This window comes from Sabethes cyaneus, chromosome 1, assembly GCF_943734655.1.
Source record: "Sabethes cyaneus chromosome 1, idSabCyanKW18_F2, whole genome shotgun sequence".
Lineage (NCBI taxonomy): Eukaryota > Metazoa > Arthropoda > Insecta > Diptera > Culicidae > Sabethes > Sabethes cyaneus.
In genome coordinates this window covers 21,761,397-21,789,243 of record NC_071353.1, presented here as the reverse complement: position 1 = coordinate 21,789,243, position 27,847 = coordinate 21,761,397, and the positions used below count along the sequence as shown (strand labels likewise).

Here is a 27,847-nt window from a genome sequence, read left to right as displayed (position 1 = left end):
GCTTTACTCAGATAAAAGTGCTGTCTTGCCCCTCGTATTTTAATTTCGCAAATTCAAGCAGCCTAATTTCGAGCAGTTTTCCGGTTTTCGAGCGGTCGGTGGTCGCAGACATTTTACTGGAAAAATCTGGCATCTCTGTTTGTAGTGTTTTCTCTTTTATCCGTTTTATCTTAATGTGTTATTGTGTTATGAGTGACGGGACGGCGGTGATAAATGCATGGTTATTTTGATGAGAAAATCTAGATTTTAGCAAAATAAAATAGTTGTTCACAAACAATTTCTGTGTTTTCAGCCATCATGCTAGGTTTGTTTCAAAAAGTTAGTTTAATTTTATACTTAGAAAAATACACTTCTTCAACTAGCAGCTATTGCACCGGGAATCCTGGAAACCGTTTACGTCGGCAACCTGCAAAAAACGGCCACCGAAGGCAAACTGAGAGAATTTTTCAGTGAATGCAAAGGACTTCAGACGGTAGATTTTCGGCTGGAGAATTGCACCTATTGTCCAACGAAAATAGCCTTTCTGCGATTTTCGCAGCAACACGAAGCCAACAAAGCGCTCCTGCTGAACCAGAGTTTCTTTCAAGGTAAACGAGTTTTTGTAACCAAAGTTCTCCCCGACAAGTACTTTAGGACAGGCTTCACCGTCATAGTGAAACAGTTGAACGAATGTAAGTGATTTAAAAGAAAAATAAAGTGAATTGGTTTATTAACAACATTTGCTTCTCCCAGTTATAACCGAGGAAGATGTTTACGAGCATTTCCGGATCATCGGGAATATTGATTGCGTTCAGAAGCCAGCCAGCAACTATGCGTACATTTTATTCGAAAGCACCGTATCGGTCCAGCAAGCACTGAAAATCCAAGATCGAAACCTGAAAGGGGAGAATTTGGAAGTTGGCAAAATAAAACGGGACATTAGCGTGATGCTCGAGCGACCGACACGGTTGCAGTTTAAAAATATCGCTAGTAAATGCGAAGGTAGGTTGTTATCCTTTCTGTCGTTTATCATTTTAAGAGTATAAATAATTATTACAGCTCTAACTCTGAAGTGCGATGCGAGTGCAGAAATGGAGCAGAGGTGTAAGTTGGTAATTTATTTTCAATAAGTGGAATAGAGATAATAATGAATAATTTCAGTGATGGTCACCAATATTCCGCGACAGGTGCCGGAGAAAGAAATCTTAGATTATTTGGAAAAGTTCGGGAAAATTACTGATTGGGAGATGACGAATTCTACGATTTCAGTAATGACTAATATTGGTTATGTAACTTATCAGGATGCAAAGAGTGCACGAGATGCGTTTTTGTATGGACCTCACTATTTTCAAGGGGTGGGATTAGAAATTTACAACCCTGGCGTCGTATACAACGTGGATAAGTCTACGTCAAGATCGGGCAAAGCTGTGGTGATGCCAAAAACCAACATCTGTAAGCATGCTGTAACAATATTGCTTAGTTGAAACCTAAAATAATTGTTCTATCTTCAGATCTAACAAACGATGAGATTTTTCAAGCTATGGAAAATTGCGGGCGAGTGGACCTTATTTATCGACTAGATACGGTCAACCACAACACTATTGTCCACTTCGAGTCTCCTACCGCCGTACAAGTAGCGGTGTGCATAAAAGAAATAGCCCAAGAGAATGTCTCCGTGACAACCTTTTGGAAATATAGGTTCCAAAAAATTTTTCCCAGCGGTATGAAGATATATTTTTAAAATTTAAATTTTCCTTAATTGGTAAGTTACCATAATAATATTTTTCCCGCCCCAGAATCGCTCTACAAAGGTAGCATTCGTTGTACAAAGGAAGCAGAACTGAGTAAAATGAAAGAAATGGAAGATCTTGCGGCTAAGTTAAAAGCAACGAAACCAAATCCACGGTACAAGAATCCAGATCCAAAGGAGTACAAGAACGAAGGTATACCTTTGAATCCGTTTCTTTTTGGGATAATGATACGAATATTAACTTTTATAGTTCAAATTTCGAATATTCCTCCCGGGACCGGATTGGCTCAGTTTCGAGATTACTTTAAAACATGTGGCACTGTAACTAATTTTCGTGAAACCTCACTGGGGTTTTATCGAATTGTATACCTAAGTTTCGATACTCGTGTGGGAGCTAAGCTGGCGTGCTCGTTGAATCAGAGTTTTATGAATGGCAAACGTTTGCTAATTCATATGGCTGACGAAAACTTAGTTATTGATCCCGAATTATGCCTAACTGTCGAAGGTTTCAACCAAACCGTCAGTGACGAAGATATTTATGATCGTTTTGCCGAAATTGGAACGGTAACATTTGTGCTTCGGAAGTCCGCTGCATGTGCGGTTGTTTGTATGGAGCGCCAACAATGGTTAGAACCGGCACTTCAGATAAAGTCGGTTGGCAGATTTAAAGTCATCGTTGAGCGGGTAAACTGCGACAGCACAACTCAACAGTCAATCTCAACTATACAGTCTGTAGCTAAACAGCCAGCGGCAACGGAACAGTCAGTTAGAACAAACCAAAAGCCATCAGTTACTGTAAATCAAGGAACAGTCAGCAGTACAACATCAGTGCAAAACTATAACGCGAACCTGCAACAAATTTCACTTATAAATTCGGTTAGAAACGAAGTTCCAACAGCACCAGCAGAAATAACGACACGCAATATGTCCAATGTTGTAACGATTGCACCGATGGCTAGCCGTCCAATGATGTCCTCTAATGGGCAAATAAGGCCGAACGTACCAGTTAGGGATCCAAACGGACCGGCGTTGATACACAACCACCCGCCTGTAAGATTAAGTGGCCCAACTGGTCCAGTAATGGCAGCAGACAGGCTATATTTTCGATCAGGTCACTTTGTAAGCCCTCTTATGCAACGGCTAATACACAAAGTTAGAGAAAACATGAGAAGTATTCCTGCTTTCACTTCGCTTCCAAATAAATATCAATTTTTTCTCGTCCTCGGAATTGTAACTCAATTACAGGATGTACCTGGTTTCTTTTACATGCAACCGGATGAACAAATTCATTGTCTTATTAGTGGAATGTACGGCTTTAGAAGTGCGAGTTCGTTCTCATATTTTACGTATCCTGAGAAATTGAAATTGCTAGATTTAATCCGGGAACATTATGCGACCTCAACAGGGGCACTTAATCATCCTACAGGCCCGCCAGTAATCGAAGCGACACTCCTGGATCATGAACAATCGCAATGGATGGACAATCATGGACAATCGACAGTCGTGCAAACTAGTCAAGCAGAACTAAACACAATTGAAGTAGAATTTCCTACCTCAACTGAATCGTATGATCCTTCTTTTCAGACCAATTCGGCTCCTGCATCAAATCAGTTTGAACAAGAGGCAGAAGAAGAGCAGGAACAATTGCAAACAAACGTCGCTGTTCAATCGGACGATGCCGTGGAAGTGCTGTCTGTTAGTTCTGACTCAAGCTACATTCCTCCAGCACCAGAACCGCCACAGTTCAGCAGAACGAGTAGTCCAATCGAATCGCCACCGACATTTGGTCGGGCAGACAGTATGTCTCCCATTAGCGATTGTCAAAAATCAATATCCCTTTCACCTCGACACGCTACTCGCGCTAGATCCAAAACCCCTTCTAAGCGAAAAAGCTTAAGTCCTTTCTCGAGAGCATTGTTATCTAGCCCTCTATTGAGGATCGAACGAACGCGCTCTAAATCTCCACGACCAAGCTCGTCCAGCCGGACAAGACATCGGCATAAATCACCTGTTCGCGTTAGACACCGAAGTCGATCTCGCTCACCTGTTCGAGTTAAACGCCGAAGTCGATCACGCTCACCTGTTCGAGTCAGGCACCGAAGCCGATCTCGCTCACCGGTCCGAGTTAGGCACCGAAGCCGATCTCGCTCACCTGTCCGAGTTAGGCACCGAAGCCGATCTCGCTCACCTGTCCGAGTTCAACGCCGAAGTCGATCTCGCTCGCCGAGACGAACGGCAGGTCGTTTACATCGTGCATCGCCTCCCAGCAGACGAGAACGGTTACGCTACGATCGATCGCCATCCCCGAGACCAATCCGTTTACGAAGCCTCCGCTCTCAAAGTCCGAAAGGGCGAACACACAGAAAAGTTTTAAGTCCAAGCCTGAGCCCGCCAAGACGACGCGAGACCGATTATAAGAAGTCTCCGAAGCGGGATGAGGAAATTCTTCAAACCAAGCGGCAAGAAAGTACCACTAAAGATAAAACTGGCGCTTCCAATCGCAGTATGTAACTTTCGTTATGTTTCTTCAACCTGATATATGATGCAACTCCTTTCTTTACAGTTTATGTTGGAAACTTACCGCTGGATACCACCGAGAAACAAATAACGGATGTTTTCGGCAAATTCGGTTTAATTTTAAAACTAAAGCTGCTGGTTGTTGGCGATAAGAAGAGAGCAACCATCACTTTCGACACAGTTAGTCAGGCGGAACGAGCCTTAGAAATGCACCTGAGAATTTACCGGTACCATTTATTGCGTGTAGCTTTCCAAGGCCTGAAAAGAAAAGAACGTCCCGGTTTCGCTGTCGCGGTTGCCGTCAGAGGTGGTAAGTATAGTAAGTCTGTGATGTTCAGTGTTTATTGAGTTGATAGTTCCGTGTCTGACTTACCGTTGTTTTATACCTGTTTATAGTTCGGTTTTATCGGTTTCCGATTTGTGCAGAGTGCAGAGTGAAGATCGCTTGCGTCGTCTCACAATTGAGATACCACTAGAATCTCTTTTTACGTCAATTCATTTTACGTGATTTCGTTTTACGTCCCTTGTTTTACGTCCGAAATTTGAAGTAACGTTCTCTCGTTTTACGTCCAAAATTTGAATTAACGTCCTCTTTTTTCGATCGATTTTTTCTTACGTCCCTCCAATAGTGGACGTAAAACGAGATTTGACTATATTAACAATCGATCACAACCGAAGTGACTTTCGGCGAATTTTCACTACGAGATTCATCCAAATAGTATGTTCACATTTTGCTTAGAGTGACTACATTACTTACCTTCTTAGGTGGCTTGCCGTCCTAAGACAGCCTTCTGTTGAACAAGGTTTCTCCAATTAACTCGGCTGTGGGCTGCCGCTCTCCGATTCCTAGGACACCGAGTACTCTCCACCAGATCTTTGCAGGGTACTTGTCTGCCATTTTTGCAACGTGCCCTGCCCATCGTATCCATCCAGCTTTAGCCACCTTTTGGAAATTGGGTTCATTATGGAGCTGTGCGAGTTCATGGTTCATCCTCCGCCTCCATACTCCGTTCTCCTGTACGTCGCCGAAGATCACTATGATCACTGTTCCCCAGGTGCCGGTGTGCTAAAAAAATGAAAAAAGTTGAGGACCATCTTAAATGTGTGGGCCGGTATGACCAAGTCTGCCACATTCGGTGTGCTGATCTCTACGAAACAGCCAACCGATTCTGGATGTGCGATGAGTGGCAAAACTGATGAAGTTCACCTGCTTAAAAAGCATTGTCTCATCTATCGGAACTGTTATTTCCACGGACGTATTGCGTATGTTGCGTACTCAATCAAGTCTTTCGAGGAACCCAAAGAACTTTTGTAAATTAAAAACGGAAAGCTTCATGTTTTTCTTGACGAAGCAAGTGACTGCAACGTCAACCACAACCGCCTGTGGTCATTACGCTTCTGTCTTCGATCAAGCATATTCATCCCAGGAGGAAGCCGAGTATGCTGCTTCTGACGTCCCAATTAATTTAGTCGATATGCATACTTACTGCAAGGGAATTAAAATGTACATATTCGCCTGGCCCAGATGTAGTTCCGGCTGCAGTTTTATCCCGTTGTATGATAGCACCACCGGATCCTCTTTGCTGTACTTTTAATCGTTCGTCCCAGGAAGCAAAATTTCCTTTCGTGTGGAAGCAGTCCACATGTTTCCAGTTTCTAAATCCGCTGATCGCAGAAACGCACAACATTACCGCAATACAACCAGCCTCGTCGCTGCATCGAATCTTCTTGAGATAATTATGCGCATCAGCGCTCTTTTAGAGCTCTTTTTGCCTGGCCGATTAGTGGTAACTAAACAGCATATTTGTATACTTGGTAAAGCTCGTGATTCATGCGTCTGCGCCACACTCCATTTTCCAATTTGCCACCAAGTACAGATCGCAGAATTTTACGCTCAAAAACCCCTAGCACTTGCCGATCAGCTTTCTTTAGCGTCAATGAGTCGTGTCCATAAAGGGCCACCGGGAGGATTAGTGTTCTGTAGAGCGCCAGTTTTGTGCGAATTTGCAAACTACTGGACTTCAGCTGGCTACGTAATCCGTAGAAAGCCCGATTCGCGGCTGCAACTCGTCGTTTCACTTCGCGGCTTACATCGTTGTCAGCTGTCACGAGTGTACCAAGGTATATAAATTCCTCCACTACTTCAGATCGTTCCCCATCTAACTCCACCTCGGCACCAACACCACTTGGGCTCCCACGTTCCTACCAGCAATCATGTACTTCGTTTTGACGGTGTTAATGGTAAGTCCCAATCTCGCCGCTTCCCTTTTAAAGGGCCTCTTCCACTGCTCTACGGTTGATTTCGATGATATCGATGTCATCCACAAAACCAAGAAGCATGTGAGATTTCGTGATGCTAGTTCCATTTCTTTCCACGTTTGCCCTTCGTAATGCACCTTCCAAGGCAATGTTGAATAGCAGGTTAGAGAGTGCATCCCCTTGCTTCAGTCCATCCAACGTCACGAAAGCAGCTGAGGTCTCACCCGCTATCCTAACGCATGATTTGGATCCGTCCAAAGTCGCACGAATCAGCGTAACTAGTTTCGTCGGAAAACCATGTTGGAGCATTATCCGCCACAGCTCATTTTGTTTAACTGAATCGTACGCCACAAACGGATGGTGTGTCTGCAAGTTGTACTCCCGGAACTTATCTAGCAACTGACGCAGGGTAAACATCTGATCCGTCGTGGAGCAACCCTCACGAAAACCAGCTTGGTACTCGCCGACGAAGGACTCCGCTAACGGTCTCAGTCTACAGAACAGGATACGGGAAAGCACCTTGTGGGCAGAATTAAGCAATGTAATTCCTCGATAGACCTCTTCATTCAACAGTGTCTGGAAGTGCTCCTTTCACCTGGTTGCTACCGCCGTTTTGTCGGTAAGCAGGTTGCCAGCACTATCATTGCACGTCACAGGCATGGCAAAATTCCTGCATCTCACCGTTTTATAGAAACTCCGTGTGTCGTTGCTGGCGTATCACTGTTCTGCGCCGACGAGCACGTGCTCCTCGTGCTCGCGTTTCCTTAGACGATGATTCTTTTTTCCTCAGCTCTAGTCTCTCTGTATTGTACCTCTCTCTGTTTTGACGCGTTGCCGCAGTGAGCATGCGACTCCTGGCCTGGTTCTTTTCATCTGCTACTCTCTGGCATTCGGCATCAAGGCAGCTGTTACGCTGTCTTTCACGCGTCGTGCTTACCACCTCTCTCGCAGCTGTTTCGATGGCACCATGGATGTTCCTCCACAGCCCATTTATATCTTCTCCTTTTACCTGCTGTTCTGCGATTCGTTGGTCAAGCTTTCTGGCGTACTCCACTGCTACGTCGTCTGCCGTTACCCGCTGGATGTTGAAATGCAGCGTCCTCTCAGTGCGAGCTTTCGCCGTGTTCGACAGCCTTGCGCGAATCTTACTCACTGCGAGATAGTGGTCAGAGTCGATATTTGGTCCCCGAAAAGACCGCAGGGGAACTGTGGGTAAGACGAACAGGTTAAGAACAGCTAATATAACACAGAGAACTTATGATTTATAAAACCTAAATACAGTTTACTTCAGTTCAACATATTGGTTTCAAAAGCAGCTAGTGAAATATTTAACAAAAAATGTTTTTCGAAGTGTATTTTGTGTTTTAAAAATGGTCCAAAAAGTGAACTTTTTTAGTGCTGCGGGTGAAACGGACAATGTGTGGGGGTAAGATGGACAGTAGGTATTGTAAATCGCCCCAACTGAGCGCATATTATTATTTTTGACCCTTAACAAATTGAATACGTAAAATATGGTGGTGTAGCGTGCAAAAAATGAAGGGGGCAGTCCACCCCCTCCCACTAGAGGCAGCCAATAGAAAGTTGTTTGGCAGCGGCAATATAAACAAGCATTCCAAAAACTGTTTCATGCTTGGCCGCTGCTAATTTGTTTGAAGTTCACGTTTGCCGGTTAAATTTTCATTTATATGCTTGAGATATCACTAAGAAGCAAAATCAACAATTTTATTATAATATGTTCACTGACCATCTTACCCACACTAGCAGTTGTCCATTTCACCCCATCATTATACATAAATTATTTTCAAACGTTCATACGTTTTTCATACGCAAATGAAATTACGTATTATTTCAATGCAGACGTTACTTGAAAAGGTATTAAATCGAAATACTTCGTGCTAGGGGCAACATTTTGGAATTAAACCACTCAAAAAGCTTAATTCCGATGGAAAAAAAGTTACATCCAAACGCAGAATCATGTCCAATTTGTAGTTTTTTTGTACTTTATAAAAATTGGAAAGTTCTAAATGATGATTGAAACGTTCGGACATCATGAGATAGCAAGATGGTTGGATGCCCATCAAAACATTTTCGAATTTTAATGCTTAACTGGTAGAATCAACCACCTGTCCGTCTTACCCACCCTGTTCGTCTTACCCACAGTCCCCCTACATCGATAACATCCGAAAAGTGTCGACCGTAAACCAAGACATGATCGATCTGAGAGCTAGCGTCTCCATTTGGGTGCCCCCAGGTGTGTTTCCCAATATTTAAACTTGGAAAGTAGGTGCTACAGTTGGCCATTCCTGTGGCCGCGGAAAAATTTATAAGCCTCAGACCGTTATCATTGGTCAACAGATGAAGGCTATGTCTTCCAATGACTGGACGGAAGAATTCCTCCCTCCCGATCTGCGCATTTGCATCTCCGATGATGATTTTCACGTCGTGTTTCAGGCACTCTCCATGGGTCCTCTCAAGCCTGTCATAAAACTCGTTCTTAGCATCATCGGATTTATCATTTGTCGGTGCGTATAAGTTGATTAGACTGTAGTTGAAGAATTTGCCCTTAATCCTCAACACGCGTATACGGTCATCTACGGGCCTCCACCGGATAACTCGTTGCTTTTGTTTTCCCAACACTACGAAACCGACTTCATGTTCTGCTTTTTTGCCGCCACTGTAGATGTGGTACTTGAAAGAAGTGCCTGCAATAGGGTCTACTGCACGGAACTCCCTTTCTCCGGAATGTGGCCACCGAAGTTCCTGAATAGCAGCAATCTCCACTCCGAGTTATGGCAGCTCTCGAGCAAGCAAGCCAGCCCGTGCCGGTTCATGGAGAGTTCGGACATTCCAGGTACCAAGTTTCCAATCGCTATCCCTTAATCGTTTCCTTGTCCCTTGCCGTGTCCTATACCGATTATTCCGTCCTGAATTTCTTTCTTCGTTGTTCGTGGTAATTGAGTTTTCGGTATACTACCTCACCGGGGTCGCGATACCTACATTCCGCTGATGGGTCTGCCATCTTAGATATAGCTTGCGGGATACAGCATTTCAGGTTCAGTCGCCCCTTTCGAGACAGACGCTGTGTGAGCCGCCCCTCACCTGGAGAACAGGCGCTCTAGTTCGCACCTCCTAGCTTAGCTGCTTTAGTAAGTACATGAAGCATTTCCGGGTAGGGCCATCGATCGTCATCATTTGACTTGGATCTGCGTGGAGGCGCCAGGTGGGAGTTTGAGAGAGCCAGAGCTATGTTTGACACTCCTTCCAGGGAACTCTCTCCATTTCATACCCTGTTACACGCTTACATGGTAGTTATCTCGTGGTTATTCTCGGAGACAATAATCAGCTTGATATAGTGTGAAACCGAATGGTAAGATATCTGCAGCATGTTCCATGCTGTAGGATGGGTTCTGTTTACACAATCTAACGCAAATTACCCTGTAATTAATAGCAACGGTCGCCTGCTCGCTTGGGCACTCGTTAATGACGCAGCTTTATGTGAAGTGTGTGAAGCGAGTGAACCACTACTACCGCTGGACTCTAGCCACCTAGCGCTCGACATTTCTGTCAGTCTAACAGAGACAGTACAATTCGGAGATATCCCAGGCGTTCCGAGTTTGGATTTCCGCAGAGCTGATTTTGAGTCACTGAGCGTTGCCGTTTCTCAAATTGACTGACAATTTCTGGGGTTCTCCCAGCCTCTTGATAAAGCCCTGGAATACTTCAACTCGGTTAGTTCGTCAGCAATCGCTCGTTTTGTTCCTTATCGGAGACCAGCACGAGAACCATCTTGGACATTCAGTTAAAAAGACAGTGCTTCTCGGCTCTGCGAAAATACTACTGCGATAATAATACTGTCCAATTTCTAAACAGCGCTTCTACCGTGTTAGCAGCATCTATCGAAAATATAACCGATACCTCGACAAGCATTACATCTTCCGAATGCAGAACAGTCTTTGACGCAATCCCAAGTTATTTTAGTCATTCGTAACTACTCAACGTAAAGCAAGCGGGGCTGCGGGGTTGACTACATCTCGTGGGAGCAACACGGGTTCTATCGAAAATTGTTGCGGTATACACCGCTCTGAGCCCGGACTTTTGACCGAGTTAACCACGGGATTCTGTTAGCAAAACTAAAAAATCAGAGGGGTTGTGCACAAGATACGACCGCATAGGTGACGTAGGACCACGTAGGTCTCTTTGTAGCGATAGTAGGATGTATCCATGTATGTAGTAATACAATTCTTCATGTATACAAGCTACATACGTTACGTTTATCAAAGTAGAAACATTGTATACATTCAATCCTCAACCGATTTTGGAGTTATATCCATGAATTGATTGAATCTATTTTATTAAAATGAAATCTCTTCCTCTGATAATCGGTAGACGGTACGCACGAGTTTTCAAAAAGTTGAACATTTGCGGCTTACAAAAGAACACTGATAAAGCATTTACAACCTGCAGACGTTTTGGAAATCGCAGAAAATGTCGCCCGTGACCAGAAAAAACTGATTTCCGTCATTTGTTGACGTCCGCAATGGTGAAAAATTCAACTTTTCCCTCGTTGCCTGTGTTATTAAGGCATTAACTGGGAAGAAAATATAATAAATTCTTTAATCGTTGTGTGGCCCTTGAAAGGACTGATTGTTTGATTATCATAACTCCAGCTTGCAATAAACTTGCACTAACGTACTTAACGTAATTCTCTGTTCGGTAAATTGGAGTACCGATAACCGTTAACCAGGCACGGCTTGTTGCAACGGACCAACCGGAAAACTTCAGCAGCTATGCGATCAACGAAGCCATTCGTGTATGGTCCTGAATCACGATGAAATACCACTCCAAGTAACGTGGGATGGTGGGATGCTTCTGGTCGTTTTGTTGTCGCGTGCAGCATATTTCCTGCCAATTCCAGAACTTCAGCAGCCAGATATTTCATCACGGCAGCGAAACGAGTGCTCTAGCTCCAACACACTGCACTGCACGCACACTGCAAAAGTGCACGAGTCGAGCGTGACTTTCGTTTGCCCTGGCAAACGATGTTGGCAGTAGCTCAGCTAGCGTTTGAATAATGCTGTTCGCCGGCTTACCTCGTGTTATGTACCAGAGCAAGCGACAAGAATCGGCCACACCCAATTTTCATGGTCCTTAATTCTATCATCTACGTTGCTTGGGGGGGTCTAATTAAGTCTCCCAAGGTCAAACGGAGCCTGTATGGTACCAGGGCACCCCGTGCAGTAAATTGCTCCCTCTGTTCTAAGCTGGTAAAGAACAGTTGATTCTTTCATCCAGCAAATTAAAACTATTAAGATGGAAAAAATTAATAAAAATTCTAATTTAAATGTAATTAACAAATCAAGTGGGGGATCAGCGCTTAGGAGTGAGCCTGACATCGATAAGACCGAAGACGAAACTGGCGATGCTGATATAATCAGTCAAATCCCAGGATCCAGTGGTGTCAACGGTGCAGGACTAAACCCAAAACAGCCCGGTCGTACCACAAATCATATAAAACAACAAAGAAAAAATATTAAGTTTGTCCAGGTGAATCTTCATCATGCAAAGGGAGCAACTGCTGTACTTTGTAGAAGATTCACAGAAAGCAACCTGGATGTAGCACTGATCCAGGAGCCGTGGACCTATAAAGGTAGGATACAAGGAATTCCTACAAAGTCGTGTAAATTGATTTATGCCGAAGGTGAGCTCTCGCCAAGAGCTGCCATTTTGGTAAGTGAAAACATAAAAAGTTTTCCAATCACAGAATTGATTACAAAAGATCTCACAGCAATAATGATGGAGGTTCTAACGACCCACGGCAAGACTGAAATTTGCGTAGCATCGGCATATTTTCCAGGAGACGTGGGTGAAATACCTCCATCAGAAGTTGTAAATTTGGTTTCTTATTGCAAGAAACAAAACAAAACATTTTTAATTGGATGTGATGCAAACGCCCACCACACTGTTTGGGCTAGCACAGATACCAATAACAGAGGTGAACTCCTTTTAGACTTTATATCATCAAATGATATAGATATATGCAATAAAGGGGAAAAGCCAACTTTTGTAAACGCAATAAGGCAAGAAGTACTTGACTTAACACTATGCAGTCCAACGATGACTGATAATATAAAAAACTGGCACGTATCGAACGAAGAATCCTTGTCCGATCACAAGCAAATCATATTTGATTACGAAGCTAATCAGCAACTTAAGGAAATTATAAGAGACCCCAGGAAAACAAACTGGGACCAGTATAATTTGAAATTGAAGGTTGGAGTCAAGAATTTGAAAGGTTGCTCAAGGACATGTGAAGAACTTGAGGACAACTCAAAACAACTTTCAAACCTGATCCAACAAGCTTATCACGAAAGCTGTCCTGCAAAGGAACGCTCTACGAATAGAGATGTACCTTGGTGGAACAAAACTTTGGAGAAATTTAGGAAGAAAACTCGGAAATTATTTAACCGGGCTAAACGAACACAACAGTGGGAGGAGTATAAACAAACTCTCACTGCCTATAATAGGGAAATACGAAGATCAAAGAGGATTCACTGGAGGCACACATGTGAAAACATTGAAAATACTCCAGCAACCGCTAGATTGCAGAAAATCCTCGCTAAAGATCATTCTAATGGGTTAGGTACATTGAAAAAAGAGGACGGCTCTTTTACTAACTCAACTAAGGAAACATTAGAATTAATGATGAGAACACATTTTCCCTGTTCAATCATTAATACATGCGGAGACCAAAGTGCACCGGCATTGAGAACTGTAAATCTTGAAACCAGGACAGACATTCACGAAATAGCGAATGAAATGACTGGGTTAGATAGAAACAGGAATGATGCTTGTACTTTGGCCAAGAAAATTTTTACGAGAAGCAAGGTTGAATGGGCGATTGACACTTTTGAACCCTTCAAATCGCCGGGTAGGGATGGAATTCTTCCTGTACTACTGCAGAAGGGCAAGGCGTTTTTAACACCTATTCTAACAAACCTTTTTCAATCAAGCCTGATACTAGGCCATATACCAGCAGTATGGCGACAAGTACGGGTCACGTTCATTCCGAAGGCTAATAAGAAGGATAAAACTTCACCTAAATCCTTCAGGCCGATAAGTTTATCCTCTGTTGTCTTAAAAACAATGGAAAAAATAATTGATGAGCATATAAAGTCATCATATATAGCTCAAGATCCGTTGAGCAAATATCAATTCGCATATCAAGAAGGCAAATCTTCGATAACAGCAGTACAAACTGTTGTAAAAAAAATAGAAAAGTCATTTGAAGCGAAGGAAATTTCACTAGCTGCCTTCCTAGACATAGAAGGCGCATTTGATAATTCATCTCATAATTCAATGATTACGGCTATGACGAAACGTGGTTTCGATATATCCATTATCCACTGGATTAGCGAAATGTTATCAAAAAGGGAGATATCAGCAAACCTTGGAAGCTCATCTGTAAGCGTTAGAGCAGTAAAAGGGTGCCCACAAGGAGGCGTAATATCACCTTTATTGTGGTCTTTAATAGTTGATAATCTTCTTCAAAAGTTGACAGCGCTAGGCTTTGAAATAATTGGCTTCGCAGATGATATAGTCATAATTGTTCGAGGAAAATTTGATTCTATTATCGCTGACCGAATGCAAATGGCTTTAAATTTGATTTCATCATGGTGTGATAGGCAGGGCCTCAGCATAAATGCCAATAAAACTACTATCATACCATTTACGAGAAGAAAACAATTTACATTAAACAACATCAGATTGAAAGGAACACTTTTAAAACTTTCAGACACTGTCAAATATCTTGGAGTATTTCTTGACAGAAAACTCAATTGGAACACACATCTAGAGCAAGCAGTAAACAAAGCTACAAATGCTCTATGGATATGTAAAAGAACTTTTGGTAAGCAATGGGGACTGAAACCGAAGATGATTTATTGGATCTATTCGGCAATTGTCAGACCCAGGATTACCTATGCCTCGTTGGTCTGGTGGCCAAAAACGAAAGAGAAAGCTACCCAAAAAAAGCTGGAAAGACTTCAAAGGCTAGCCACTCTTTCAATAACAGGTGCAATGAGAAGTACACCATCGAAGGCATTGGATGCTTTACTCTATATACTTCCATTGCATCAATTTATACAATTAGAAGCTGAAAAGAGTGCTCTAAAAATCAAAAGATCAATGAACCTCTTTGAAGGTGATCTAACAGGTCATCTCAGTATTCTAAAAACTATTAGTATTAATCCTATTGTAAATAATAATGAAGATTGGATGGAGAAAAAAATACAACTTTAATCGAATATTTCGGGTATTTGAGCCTAGACGTGATTATTGGGAAGATGGTGGTCCCGATCTTCGTCCAGGCTCGACAGTTTTCTATACAGACGGTTCAAAAATGGACAATCAAGTTGGAGCAGGAGTGACTGGCCCAGGAATAGACATGTCAATTTCTATGGGCAGATGGCCAACTGTATTCCAAGCTGAAATACAAGCAATTATAGAATGTACGACTGTGTGCTTGCGCAGGAACTATAGACATTCAAATATATGCATCATGTCAGACAGCCAAGCAGCTCTAAACGCTCTAAAGTCGGCGACATGCACATCAAAACTTGTCTGGGAATGTATTCAATTACTCCAAAAATTGTCTTGTCGTAATCAAGTCAACCTGTATTGGGTCCCAGGTCACTGTGGAATCGATGGAAATGAAAGAGCTGATGCGCTTGCAAGACTCGGATCATCTCATCAATTTGTAGGACCTGAGCCCTTCTGTGGTTTATCTGCCTCTGCTTTAAAAATGGAGCTAAAAGCATGGGAATGTGCGAAAGTGGAATCAAATTGGAATAACACTTTCATTGCTAGGCAGTCGAAACGGTTTATCTCTCCAAACGTTTCAATGACTCGCAAAATCCTGGAGCTTTCGAAGAAAGATCTTAGCATTTATACTGGTCTTATAACAGGACATTGTCCGAGCCGATATCATCTGAAGCTAATGGGAAAACTTCAAGATGATATATGTCGCTTCTGTGGCATAGAAAAAGAAGACTCGGAACACCTGTTATGCCGATGTCCGGCAATTCTCAATAAAAGATTAAGGTTCTTTGAAAGAGGGCTGTTAGAACCCTCTGATATTTGGAGAACAACTCCCAGCGCAGTAGTGCACTTCATCCGAAGTGCATCACCGGGTTGGACAAATGCTATTAGTCAAACAATGACGATCACTTCTGATAGTGGTACGTCATCTTGACAACATAGCTATAATAAAACGGGGGATATATCACAATAGATCAAACAAATGGTCGCAGTGATAAAAATACCCAACATGGAAAAAAAAAAATCATCTACGTTAAATAAAATAGAGCATTTCAATTTCAGTCTGAACAAAAGAGCAAACTTACCAGTGAGCCGTTCGCCTTTTGCTGCCAAAGAAATATTACGCTACGTATTATTACTGTAGCATTGGTGATGGATAAATTTGTGTTGCTTAAGAAAACCGAGTGAAAAGCCCTAAGTTCCAAGTTTCCTAGGTTTCATCAATTACTGAAAACCGTTCTTTGAAGAACGAACAAATTCTTATATGAAGATGCAAAAGATGTTACTAAAACTCTTTCATTTTATTAATCCCATGGTTTCATTCATTTTGACGCTTGACCGAACACATTTACTTGGAGCTGGCATATTTGTTGGCTGCTTTGGTACCTTCCGAGACGACCAATTTCTTAACCAGCAGCAACAAGCGAACAAAAGCGCGTGAGGGGATCGGTTAAAATTATTTGATGAGAAGCGAACAATTAGATCAATCAAACATTATGTTTTGTCCTTAAAAGAACATTTGGTCGACGTGATATGTTGAAAATTCAAGCCTTCTTTTCCGTCTTCTTGGGCAGCAACAAAACAGTTTGAATGTTCGGAAAGACACTTCTCATAGCAGTGGTGACACGGGACAGCAATTTGTTCAACTCTTCGTTGTTGCGGATGGCCAGCTGCAAGTGACGTCTGATCGTTTCGTTGTCGCGAGCAGCATATTTCCTGCCAATCGGAGAACGTCAGCAGCCAGATATTCCTTCACGGCAGCGAAACGAGTGCTCCAACTCCAACACCTCGCCTGGTGAATTTGCATGTCTTCGTTGCCTTATCCGTGGGAAGCAGCAACAGCTGAAGCTCAACAATTTTCGATCGGATTCTATAGGGCGTAAATTAAATACAATCATAAGGAAGCTTAACCCATAGCTTATATCGTATATATTTCTGTCATCCGTGCTAGGGAAGCACTGACGAGGGAAGGCAAAAAATATGAAAATAATTCAATTTTTCAAAATCAATTCAAAAATTGGTGTAAATATCTTGGAAATCTATTGAAAATTGACGGAATTATAAGTCGAAGCGTGAAAACGCGTTTCTACTTTGATGACGTCATTTCCAACAACCAATCACGAAGCGAGAATTCTGGTAAAACATAGGTTTATTATTTTCAATTTTTCAATAGTTCAACATCAAGAATCCACACTTTTCTTTTGGGTTAGAATTCTTAGAAGATTTTCCGATCGGTTGATGTAAGAATATTGAAAATCGATCGGAAAACCGCTGAGCTATTAGCGCTCAAAACCTATCATTTTTCGTGACGCTCGCATTTTTCGATTTTTTGGAATGACCCTATCTCAAAACTTGCCGTAAGACGTAGTCCTACGTCAAAAAAAAACTAGGAATATCGCCTGCTCTTGTGTAATGGTTTCGATCTTACCTGAAGCACCGTACTTTTTGTGTGTAAATCGGATTGCAACTTTCAGCATAGTTTCCGAATGGTATCTCAGGAGTACCGCAATGTAGTAACCTAGGACCACTGCTCTTTACGTAGTTTATCAACGATATATCGCTGCTACTTCCGGATGATTGCCGAAAACTCTATGCAGATGATGTAAAAATATTCAATGTCGTTCGAAACAGTCTGGATTGCGGTGAGCTTCAGCAGGTCGTTGACGGCAGCTCATAACTGGTTCGCGAAATCGGGTAAAAACGCCAATTATGTTCAGTTACACCATGTCCAATCAGCCACCATGTAGAGTCACGCAGGTACGTGACCTGGGAGTTTCACTAGAGGATGCGCTTTCATTTAGAGTACAACACTACAATGAAATTGTTACGAAAGCTGACCGACAGCTTAGTTGGACAGATTCAAACGCAATCCCACGACAACACGACCCGATTTGCTTCATATCATCCAGCTTCAACTCTGTTGCGGCTCTGTTCGATTTTGATTTGACTAGTATTGCCCTTAAAGAGCGATTTCTGCGTAGATAGTTTTCTTCAAGTGTTAGTACAATTTTTTATCCATTAGGACCTTAGTATAATAGGTTAGATGGAATTTTTAAAATAATAAACAACGATATGTGTATATATATTTATAAATAATACCAACTTATTCTTTTATCTTTTTTATTAAAGCATACGACGAGATTTCAATGTTCCAAACGTTTAAACTGTGCGGTAAAATCACGAATGTTTGGACGAGATTTTACGGTGACAGGCCGTTCTGTATTATTGATTTTGAGCACCGCGATGCGGTGCGGGCCGCATTGGATACCACAAAACTGAACTCTGGCGCCAACTGCAAGGTGCGGTCCGTTATTTAGACGTTTTTTTTGCCTTTTTGGCAAACTGTCCTCGCGAGAACTAATGCTGGTAAGTACTGTGTTCTTCTGTTTTCGATTAGCCTTTGTAACCTATTGATATCAGAATGATGCTACATTGTGAATAGCAAGCAGAGTGTGTGGAATAGATAGTAGGTATTGTATGAAATAATACCTGATTTTATACTAGCACAGGCGACCAGTAAGGTCATATTCGTGTGACGCTAGAAACCCGGTGGCATGTACCATCTCTGACAGCAACGCGCTGTGCTAAAGAGTTAGAAAATGCAAAAGAATGTGCAGTTAGAATGTTTTAGGAGTATCAGAGAAAATTTATTTCAATATTTTTCTGTAATAGTAAACTGAACTGGTTTCCTATTCAGTTTTTATTATTATGTCTAGAATGTTAGAAGTTAGAAGTAAAAATATCACAATAGTATCATGCAATCATACACTAATTGTCACTAGGTAATTGTCAACTGAATTAATTAACATTACAGAGCAGAAAGACGTGAACTTTTGGACAACAATCGTAACTTGGTGATAAAATATGGATACAAGTTTGTTTGTATAAGACAGTAAAACGAAAAGTTTTGACCACTGATTTTATTTTAAGATTTTTTTCCGTAAGTAAGTCAGTTACGCAACAGATCAAGGAGTTCAATAAAAATTAACAGCTCAGATAGCAGTTTACAAACAGGTTTAGATAACACGGTTATAGTACGACTACCATAAAGGGTCGTTACAAACCTTCTGAGACCAATAATTCGATTCAAAAGTCAGTCGATGTAGCAAAAGCAACAACATCGAGCTTTAGTTGACTTCATAACAACATAAACTAAGTGTAAGCTCCCATTTAAACTATGTAATAACAGAATAAATAATATAAGTTTTGTGCCTCTCAGCCAAATAGTTTAGGTATGTCCTTTAACAGAAAAAAATAAAGTCATCTGACTATGAACGGTTTGTATGTCTCTGACCAATTGTAACATCAGCCTTGGGAAAAGACAGAAAATGAACAACCGGAGGTAAATTATTCTGCTTCCGGGGGCTCTTGGCTCATAGCCATAGTATTAATAATTTGTGGCAACACTGTCCACGAAAGCGGGAGAACTATCTGAAAATCCAAGAACGATCATGTTCGTTCATTCTGTGACCATTGATAGAGAAAAGGCTGACGCAGTAAAGTGTTAGGTTAAGGCTGTGAACCATTTCGCGAAATTTTTAACTTTTTGGTTAAAATTTGACAGTTCGATGGTTTTCCGAAAATAACCCTGCTCGGGAGCATGGTTAGTTTTAACCCCCCATCGGCAGGCAACCATGTATTCGCCGCCAACATCTCGTGTGTGCGAAAATGAGACAGCATGTAAGCACTACGTTTCACTCAACTGCCAGCAGTCTGATTTGGGCCCGCTGTCAAATTTTGAGCCCTGGACATGCTGTCGCTGACGTTCACTGCAGCTCGATATAGAGATGTCGATGGGGTGGTTTTAACCAAAGTTCTGAGAGCCAATGAGATATGCACGGGTGAGGAAGAGAGCTTCGACAAGTTTCACTGATTTTTCGTTAGATTTTTTTTACATTGGTATGGATGCTTATTGCATTATAAATTTGTTCAAGCAACTCGGGTTGAAATGAGATGAATTTTATCTATCGAATAAAAGCAAATGAACATCAAAAATTCCTCCGATTTTAACTCGGGCAGAAAAAACAATATTTTCATCCTCACCTTATATGCTCTCATTGGCTAGGCGGTGCTAGTTAGAGTCAGTAGGATTGTTGCACTGGCCCCGTAATTTTCCTGTACTCTAACAGCCGGCTGCGAAGTCTGTCGATAAAGAAGGGTAATGTCTAAAGACGGTATAAACCCATGGCTTTTTTTATATGCTCTCATTGAGCAAAAAAACTATCAATCCGTCAAATATGAAATGGTTCACATTCTGAACTGATTTTAACCACTCAAGGAGAAATAACCATCGAACTGTCAAATTTTAACCAAAAAGTTAAAAATTTCGCGAAATGGTTCACAGCCTAAGTAATCGTATTTAACGCGTTTATTACGATCATGCATATTCCTTCAGATCGTATCATGTTGGCCCGGCGGATCATCCTCAGATCCATCAGTGGTGACTCCGACGTTCATCGAAAAGTCAACCATTTTTCGACACAAAAAATTTTCACCAAAATGCAACCGACAGTTACCGCTGCCGTTACTGTTAAGCTACCGGAGTTCTGGAAATCGGACCCTACTATGTGGTTTGCACAAACTGAAGCACAATTCGCGCTAGCGGGTAACCTGCCAAGTCGCTGAGCTGGTAAAAATCCACCACAGCAGGACAAGTACATTTCTATTAAGGATCGTCTGATTTCTCGCTTCGAGCTATCGCCTGAAACCAAACTCAAACAACTCCTCGATTCTTCTGATTTGGGAGACTGTCCAACGTACTTGCTAGCCAAAACACAAAAGGATCTAAAATACGCACATACGGTACAAGATTTGTAGCGATAGATCTCGGTCTGCGACGTCAGTTTTCGTGGAGATTTTTGGGAACAGACGTGACAACAGCAATTATTGGTGGTATCGACGTTAATTACCCATTTCGAAGTCTTCTCACAGTACAGCACAGAGTACAGCGAAATTACAGCACCTACAATGCGGCATGAGATACACCATACCACTCACCACATCCAAACAAAAGGACCCCCGGTGACATGCAAAGTGCGAAAGCTGGCGCCGAATAAACTGCAAGCAGTAAGAAAGGAATTCGAGGCGATAATGGAGCTAGAGATATACAAACCATCAAAATGCAGCTCTTCACTGCGTTCAAAAAAATGATGAGGAATGCCCAAGCAACCTAAAGTTTGGATTGAAAGAAATTTTTTTGGCTTATTTAGTGTTTCTTTTAAGTAATTTATTGAACTTTCAAGTTCTTAATGAAGAAACAGGTACAAAACAGTAAGTTTCCTGGAACTTTCAAGTATGTAATGACGTTAACGCAAATCTTAATGATACTTGTTAGAAAATTAAGTTCTGCCTGTACTTGGATTTCTCCGCTTAATCAGCTTGATGGTTCCGTGGAACTCAGCTTGAACCAAATATCAGCTTTCAAGTTTAATTTTTAAGTATTATCCGAACTTGTGGATGCTTGAAGGGCGTTCTATGATAGATTATAGAAGCTTGAATCGAGTTACAGTTCCGCATCGCTACTCTGTCCCCCACATGCATGGCCTTCATGGCGTGTGTGAGCGACTACAACGCTATGGTCTCGTGCTGAAACTAGAAAACTGTAAATTTGCAAAAACTGAAGTGGACTTTCCCGAATACCGGATCAGCGGACATAGTATAAAACCACAACCAGAACGGGTGAAAAGACTCATCTGCAGTACTACGATTTTGCAAAAAGAACTGCAACGGTCAATAACAGGAAATCGAAAGAACGACAAAAGATTTGATTGACATTTGAAATGGAATGCATTGGCAGGAGCAGCCTTTGAAAGCAGCAATGCCCGCTTTGCTGCGCTATCCAAACTCTTCTAAAGCAATGGCATTAATGGTTGATTCCTCAGACATAGCTGCTGGTGCAGTACTTCAACAGTACGGTGACGGTGTTTGAACACCGTTAGGACTTTTCTCATAAAAGTTTACAGGATCAAAGAAAAAGCACTCCGGTTTTGGTCGCGAATTAACTGATATGAAGTTGGTAGAAACTTATTCGTCAAATAAATTGTATTTAAAATGTTTACAGTGGTATAAAATACAAGAAGCTAACCTCAAATTAATAACAAAGCATAAAGTTTACACGTTCTCAGTTGTATCGAACCGGTAGTGATGTATGGCAACGAAGAAAAAAAGTGAAATTAGCTATTATAATCGAGAACGGTGGGAAGAACCTACATGCGTCTGTTTAATTTCCTGTGTGAGTTCAAAAGATCAATTACAACAGGTGTTGAGCAATTTTGATCCTCTATTCTCAGGAGCGCGGGAACTGCTGGAAACTGCGAAACTTGTTTTTTTTTGCAAATCTCAAGACCTGTACCGATAGGTTTTGGGGCCCAATGTGAATGAAGAAATCGAAACTTTGGAGGCAAACGGAATACTTAGTAGATACGATCTAATTGGGGCAATACCATTGTGCCAGTCCGAAGGGACAACAAAGTAAACAAGATTTTGAAAGAAAGTGTGTCATCCGTTATCCCAAATAGAAGAAATCATGAGCAAGTTGATTGGTGCGTAGCATTTTTTAAAAGCTTGATTTGAGCAGAACTTACAATCAATTTCAGTGGAGCGAAGAATCAAAAAAGTTGTGAGCACTTTCTACGCATAAAGGAGTGTTTTTACTACTATTTGACGTAAGACCAGCGTGGGGCATAGTGTAGCTGCAAAAGTTATTTACCGGAGTGCCTAGAGTGGTTAATTTTTGAGATGACTTTCTAGTTGTCGGTAAAAAACGCAAGAAACATTTGGAGAAATCGTGAGGAAGCGAAACCACCAACCAGCGTAAAGGAGGTACGCACTATTGCAGTACTAGTGAGATATTACAGTAAATTCGTGAACTGCTTAGCAAGTCTGACGTCACCCTTGTACCAGCTGCTAGGAGAAAATTAAAAATTCGAGTGGACTAAACAGTACCAAGACGCTTTTGAGAGGATCAACATATGGGCCCTATTACGTAAGTCATGTCGAGCAACTTGACTCGACTCAGTCACTGTCGAGTATCAAGTGCCAGAAAAACGGGTAGCATAGCAGATAACACAAAACAAATTCATTCGCCATTTGCTCACACTTTAGTCACCAGTTCTTTAGCAGTTGACTCAATCGAGTTACTCGACAAAATCGTGTCGCGAGTGACTTACATAATACCGAAAAAAGATTAGTCGAGCAAAGTGACACTCGACTTACATAATAGGGCCCGTGTAAACAAGTTACACTGACACACTTAGACCCAGACAAAGAAATATTGTTCATTTGTGACACATCTAAAGACGGAGTATCGGTAGTTTTAGCACATGTAACGGGAGAAATTGGTCGTCCTATGACTTTTGCGTCAACAATTTTGAGTAAAGCGGAAAACGCGTACGGCGTGCTACGTAAGGAAGGCATTGCAATTATGTATGGCCTAAATAAATATTATCGGTATTTTACAGGTAATAAATTCACTATCAAAACTGATCGCAATCCGTTAGTATCTATTTTGAACTCTTAAAAAGGTATACCAGTTATGACCGCAGGGACAGAGATAACTAAGAAACGACATTTTGTGCTACGTACCACGTGGGCAAAAGCAGTGGTTTTGTACAAATTGGGTAGAAGAAGTCATATGGTTAAACTGGCCGTGTCTAGTAGAACGGTAAAACACCATATGAATCAAATAATCAAAAGTCAAATAACTACCCAAAAGTACACACCCAAGTGAATCAAAAGTACGCACTGAAAAGATTCCGAAAGCGTCCGAGAAAGCAGACATTTTAACAAAAGCTGAACTAGAAAGCGAACAGGAAGCTATAAGCTTGTTTTAAAAAATCCCACAAAGACTAAGTGACACCAATGAGGAAGCTAGACAAGAAGGGGAAGTACCTGATGAAGATGTTTTAGCGTCTGAAGGCGATGCTTGGGTGGTCCAAGCTGAACAAACTCGGAGACAAAAGCGCAAACGAACTTTTGATGTGAGCTTGTTAGGACCTTTGCGAAAAAATGTAAAACAAATTTATTTAATTCACGTTACAGAAAGAGAGACATTTGACAATAATGTTGGGCAAAAGGTTGATGTTGTTATTAGTTTATTAAGACTTTTTAAACACAAGGCGTTCATTCGAGTCCTCGTGCTCGGACATAAGGTGAAATGACCGATAATAGCTGTAAATAGGGCTTTTAGGAAATGCGTTACCAGGACACTGAGGGAGGGTGACCGATGAGCTCTTGGTGTCCTTGAGTGTATAATAATGCGATCAATTTTTGAACCATCAGTTGCAGGAATGAATCCTCCTAAGAGCAAGAAAAGAGAATCGAAATATTTGCATTTTGCTTAGTGAATACAATATTAAGATCTGCGCCCTATATGTAAACTATAGTAAGGGTACTAGCCAACAAAGCGAACCTAACGATTAATAATGGTTAGATACCAAATATGCACTGAAAAGGTAGATATATTAAAAAAAAACTGGAGAAATTTGATCCAAAATGCCCATAGTCATGTCTCGATAGTTAACAGAAATTATTGTTTGTGTCTGTGTCTTAGTTGTGAACATTATATTGCTTTATTTGATTACAGTCACTTTAACAGCTTGGGTCATACGTGATTTCTAGCGGGGTTGGGATTCGAACTCGGATCCTCGTCGTGAGAGGCGTGAATGCTCACCGCTATGCCTAGTGAATATTGTATAGAAACAATGGGCCGTATGAATAAAAGATATAGAGCAAATGCTCCCATACGATTTAAACGGAAAAAGCAAAGTAAACTGTTTTATTCATACGGCCTAATATAATAAAGGCAACAGTAGGAGGCACACCGGAAGTGATATGTGTTTGCGATGTAATTTACGTAACAATCAATACTTTTGAAGTCGTGACAGTCATGTTGTTTGTTTTTATTTTCAAGAACGTATGCAAAGTTTTCGACCAAAGTAGCAATGTGGCGATTGTTGGTATGTATCAGTGGTTTTTACAAGCTTTGTGGGAATAAAAATAAGTATAGTGCCCGACAACAGCGAAAAAATGTCAATGAATCGGGAAATAATCAAATTGGGCATCAAAACGTGCACGATTTAAACCAACTTTGCGCTTTATTAAGTGTTTTACAAAAAGGTATCATTATAATTCAATTGACTCCGACAAATCTTGTAGTGTTTTATCTATGTACTTATTGCGATTGCACATTGAGGAACCAGTGTTTCTAAAATTTTCAAGCAAAACAGCTAAGGAGCGACAACGGGATTATATGCAGTATCTGCAAACTATAAAAACAGAAATTCCCAGAAGTCTACCTAAAATTCCAAAATTCGCAGAAAATGTGCATCACCCTCAGCGTTAATCAACCAACAACAGGTAAGGTATGTAAAGTGTGGCGATGCCAAATTGATGATTATTTTTCCTGCCTTCATTGTCATGTTTTTATCATAATTGACGTGTGTCTTTGACAGAAAATAATTACACATCGTGTGCGCACGATGACATAAAATAAACTACAGTGATGTGTTCGATTACTTAATTTTTAGTCGCAGTGTCAAAAACAAACAAAAACAGTAATTACGAAAATTAAGATCAAAAATACATTCAAGTCGCTTTTTAGGCAAAGAGTATGTTTCGCGTGAATCAAAACCGTGTAAAAAAACAGTGAATTTTATAGGAAAAACGTGGACTATTTCAGGGCTCACAAGCCATTTTTTATCTTTTTGTTTTTGCATGTGTGATAAGGATGAAGGAATTCTAGTTTGAAAAAAAAACTGAAAGAAAAACTTGATCCTTTAGTAATACAAACTACAGATGTTATTGAAATTATAATATTTTTTAAATTTTAACAACGGTAGTTTTTCAGGTAGAAGAAAGTAATGAAACAAAGATGTTGATAGGATCCAACAGAATGGGACCAGGCGTGACGGGGAAAGATTGGAAAATTAGATAAGGAAGGGTCATTGAGCCAACGCTTAAGAAGTTGTGTACCACTCCATATTATCCAAGCTGAGAGATCCTCCAATTTATAATCGGAGCCAACTAAAAGGTCAAGACAAAAACATGAGGTTGGTCCTGCTGGCATCGATTCTGCGACATTCATCACACCAATTAATTACACTTTCTTACCAGTTTAAGCAAAATAAAAATTCGATTAAACTTAAGAACTTGTGACTATTCGAAAGTCTACAAGTTGACGCCATCCATTCCTTACTAAATATGGACAGGATAGAAGCCGGATGTGAGTGAGTTAAAAGAGAAAGAGTGGAGTAAATTAGCGATTAAGTAATTCCATGAAGGATCGTCTCTGCCTTGACTGGTGGACTGGTACAGTAACTGTTGGATTTAATGCGATGAATCTGAGAATTAGTGAAATGGGGCATAAAGGGTGTCCCACATCATATTACACCACGGAAGAAACGCTGTAGAAAATTACCCATTGGGTATTTTCTCTTAAAAATTTGAGTAGAAGTAGTTTGGAGTGTATTGTTTGCACTGTATTTTTATCGCGGTCAGTTTTTCGAAAATTGGAAAAAATGGCATCCCCTGAAAAGCAACGTCGCGAATTTATTTTGCGCAAGCACCTGGAAAATCCTGAATGATGAATGATGTGACTTACGTCACGGCGGACTTAAGGCAGCTTCCGGGGCTACTGTACTCACCACCCAGCACAAGTTTGATGTTCCGGAGGACGCAAGGATGCAGTAACTTTCATAGTTTGCCTAGAAATACATGATTGGGCCAAGAAATGTGGCAAACGGAGTGCGCCATTCGTGACTATCGAGACTGTAAACGGGCAGAACTACCTCGAGGAATGTCCACAGAAGCATCTGCTTCCTCTGTCAAAACAACACGAAGGGCCCTGCGATCTTCTGGCCGGATTTACCTTTGTGCCAATATTCAAAAGATGTATTGGAGTGGTACCAAGCCAACGGAGTTACTTTTGTACCCAAGGACATGGATGCCTCCAACGCACCGGAACTAAGGCCCAACAAAATATACTAGGCTATAATGAAGCAGGCACTACGGAAGCATCCCAAGGAGATCAAGTCTGAGGAAGACATGTAGAAAAAGTGGATTTCCGAGCAGATGAAGCTGCAGCTAGGTTGTACAAAACTTTTTGAGTGCAGTTAAGTTAATTAAACAAATATGTCAAAAGCTTACTAATGGGTTATACTTTGTTGTCTGAAAGTTTGAAAAGTATCGGTTAATCAGGTAATTTTCTACAGCGTTTCTTCCGTGGTGCAATTTAATGTGGGGCACTCAAAATTGCCCTACTTTGCAATGTCACTGGTATAGAAGGGAAAAACGTATGAGATTGGTTAATCAGAAAAGTTCTTTTATAGAAAATGTAGCGGTACCTAAGGTAGCTAACAATGAAAAAGTCTCACGAAGATTTGGTAAAAAGGAAGCCAACGTGTCCTAGGTTTGTGCGGAGTTAACAATCAACAGCTTGGAGTTGCACAACTTCCCAGCATAGGCACAAGACACAGCAGTTATTTTACGCGAGGATCACAATCAATCATAATCGTAAGGGTGACGTAATATTGGAGTAGGAATCTGAATCAAACCACATGGATAGAAGTCATCCCACATCATGACGTGATGATGAATGATTACGAATCGACGATAGCTCCTATGTACACTCCTATATGTAAAAAGATTGGGTTACAAATCAAATTGTTGAAAACCAAATATATGCTAGGAAGAGGCTCCAGAGAAAACAAAGTGCGCCTTCCACGGTCAGTGACTATTCGCGGCGATAAACTGGAAGTGGTCGATATTTGGGATCTCTGGTCACAGCCGACGATATTATCAGTAAGGAGATTCAACGACGCATTCAAAGCTGGAAGTCGAACCTACTTTTCTCACCGCAAGACGCTTCGATAAACTAGCATACGGCGCCGCACAAAGCTGACGATGTTAAAAACGCTAATCAGACCGGTAGTACTCTACGGACTTGAGACAGTAACTTCGCTTACGGAGGGTATACCTGCACCCACCGTATTTGAACGAAAGGTGTTTCGGACTATTTTTGGTGGAGTA

General features: G+C 41.3%; 1 protein-coding gene across 1 annotated transcript; it reads left to right on the top strand.

Annotated features, from left to right (window-relative positions):
* The first annotated feature begins 201 nt into the window (after window positions 1-201).
* LOC128744423 (uncharacterized) lies at window positions 202-19,047 on the top strand. Its single transcript, XM_053841440.1, has 10 exons — window positions 202-304; window positions 366-671; window positions 733-981; window positions 1,039-1,083; window positions 1,141-1,431; window positions 1,491-1,700; window positions 1,776-1,922; window positions 1,980-4,232; window positions 4,293-4,556; window positions 17,951-19,047. The coding sequence occupies exons 1-10, from the start codon at window positions 298-300 to the stop codon at window positions 18,136-18,138; spliced, it is 3,960 nt and encodes a 1,319-aa protein (XP_053697415.1). The 5' UTR covers window positions 202-297; the 3' UTR covers window positions 18,139-19,047.
* Window positions 19,048-27,847: the final 8,800 nt, after the last annotated feature.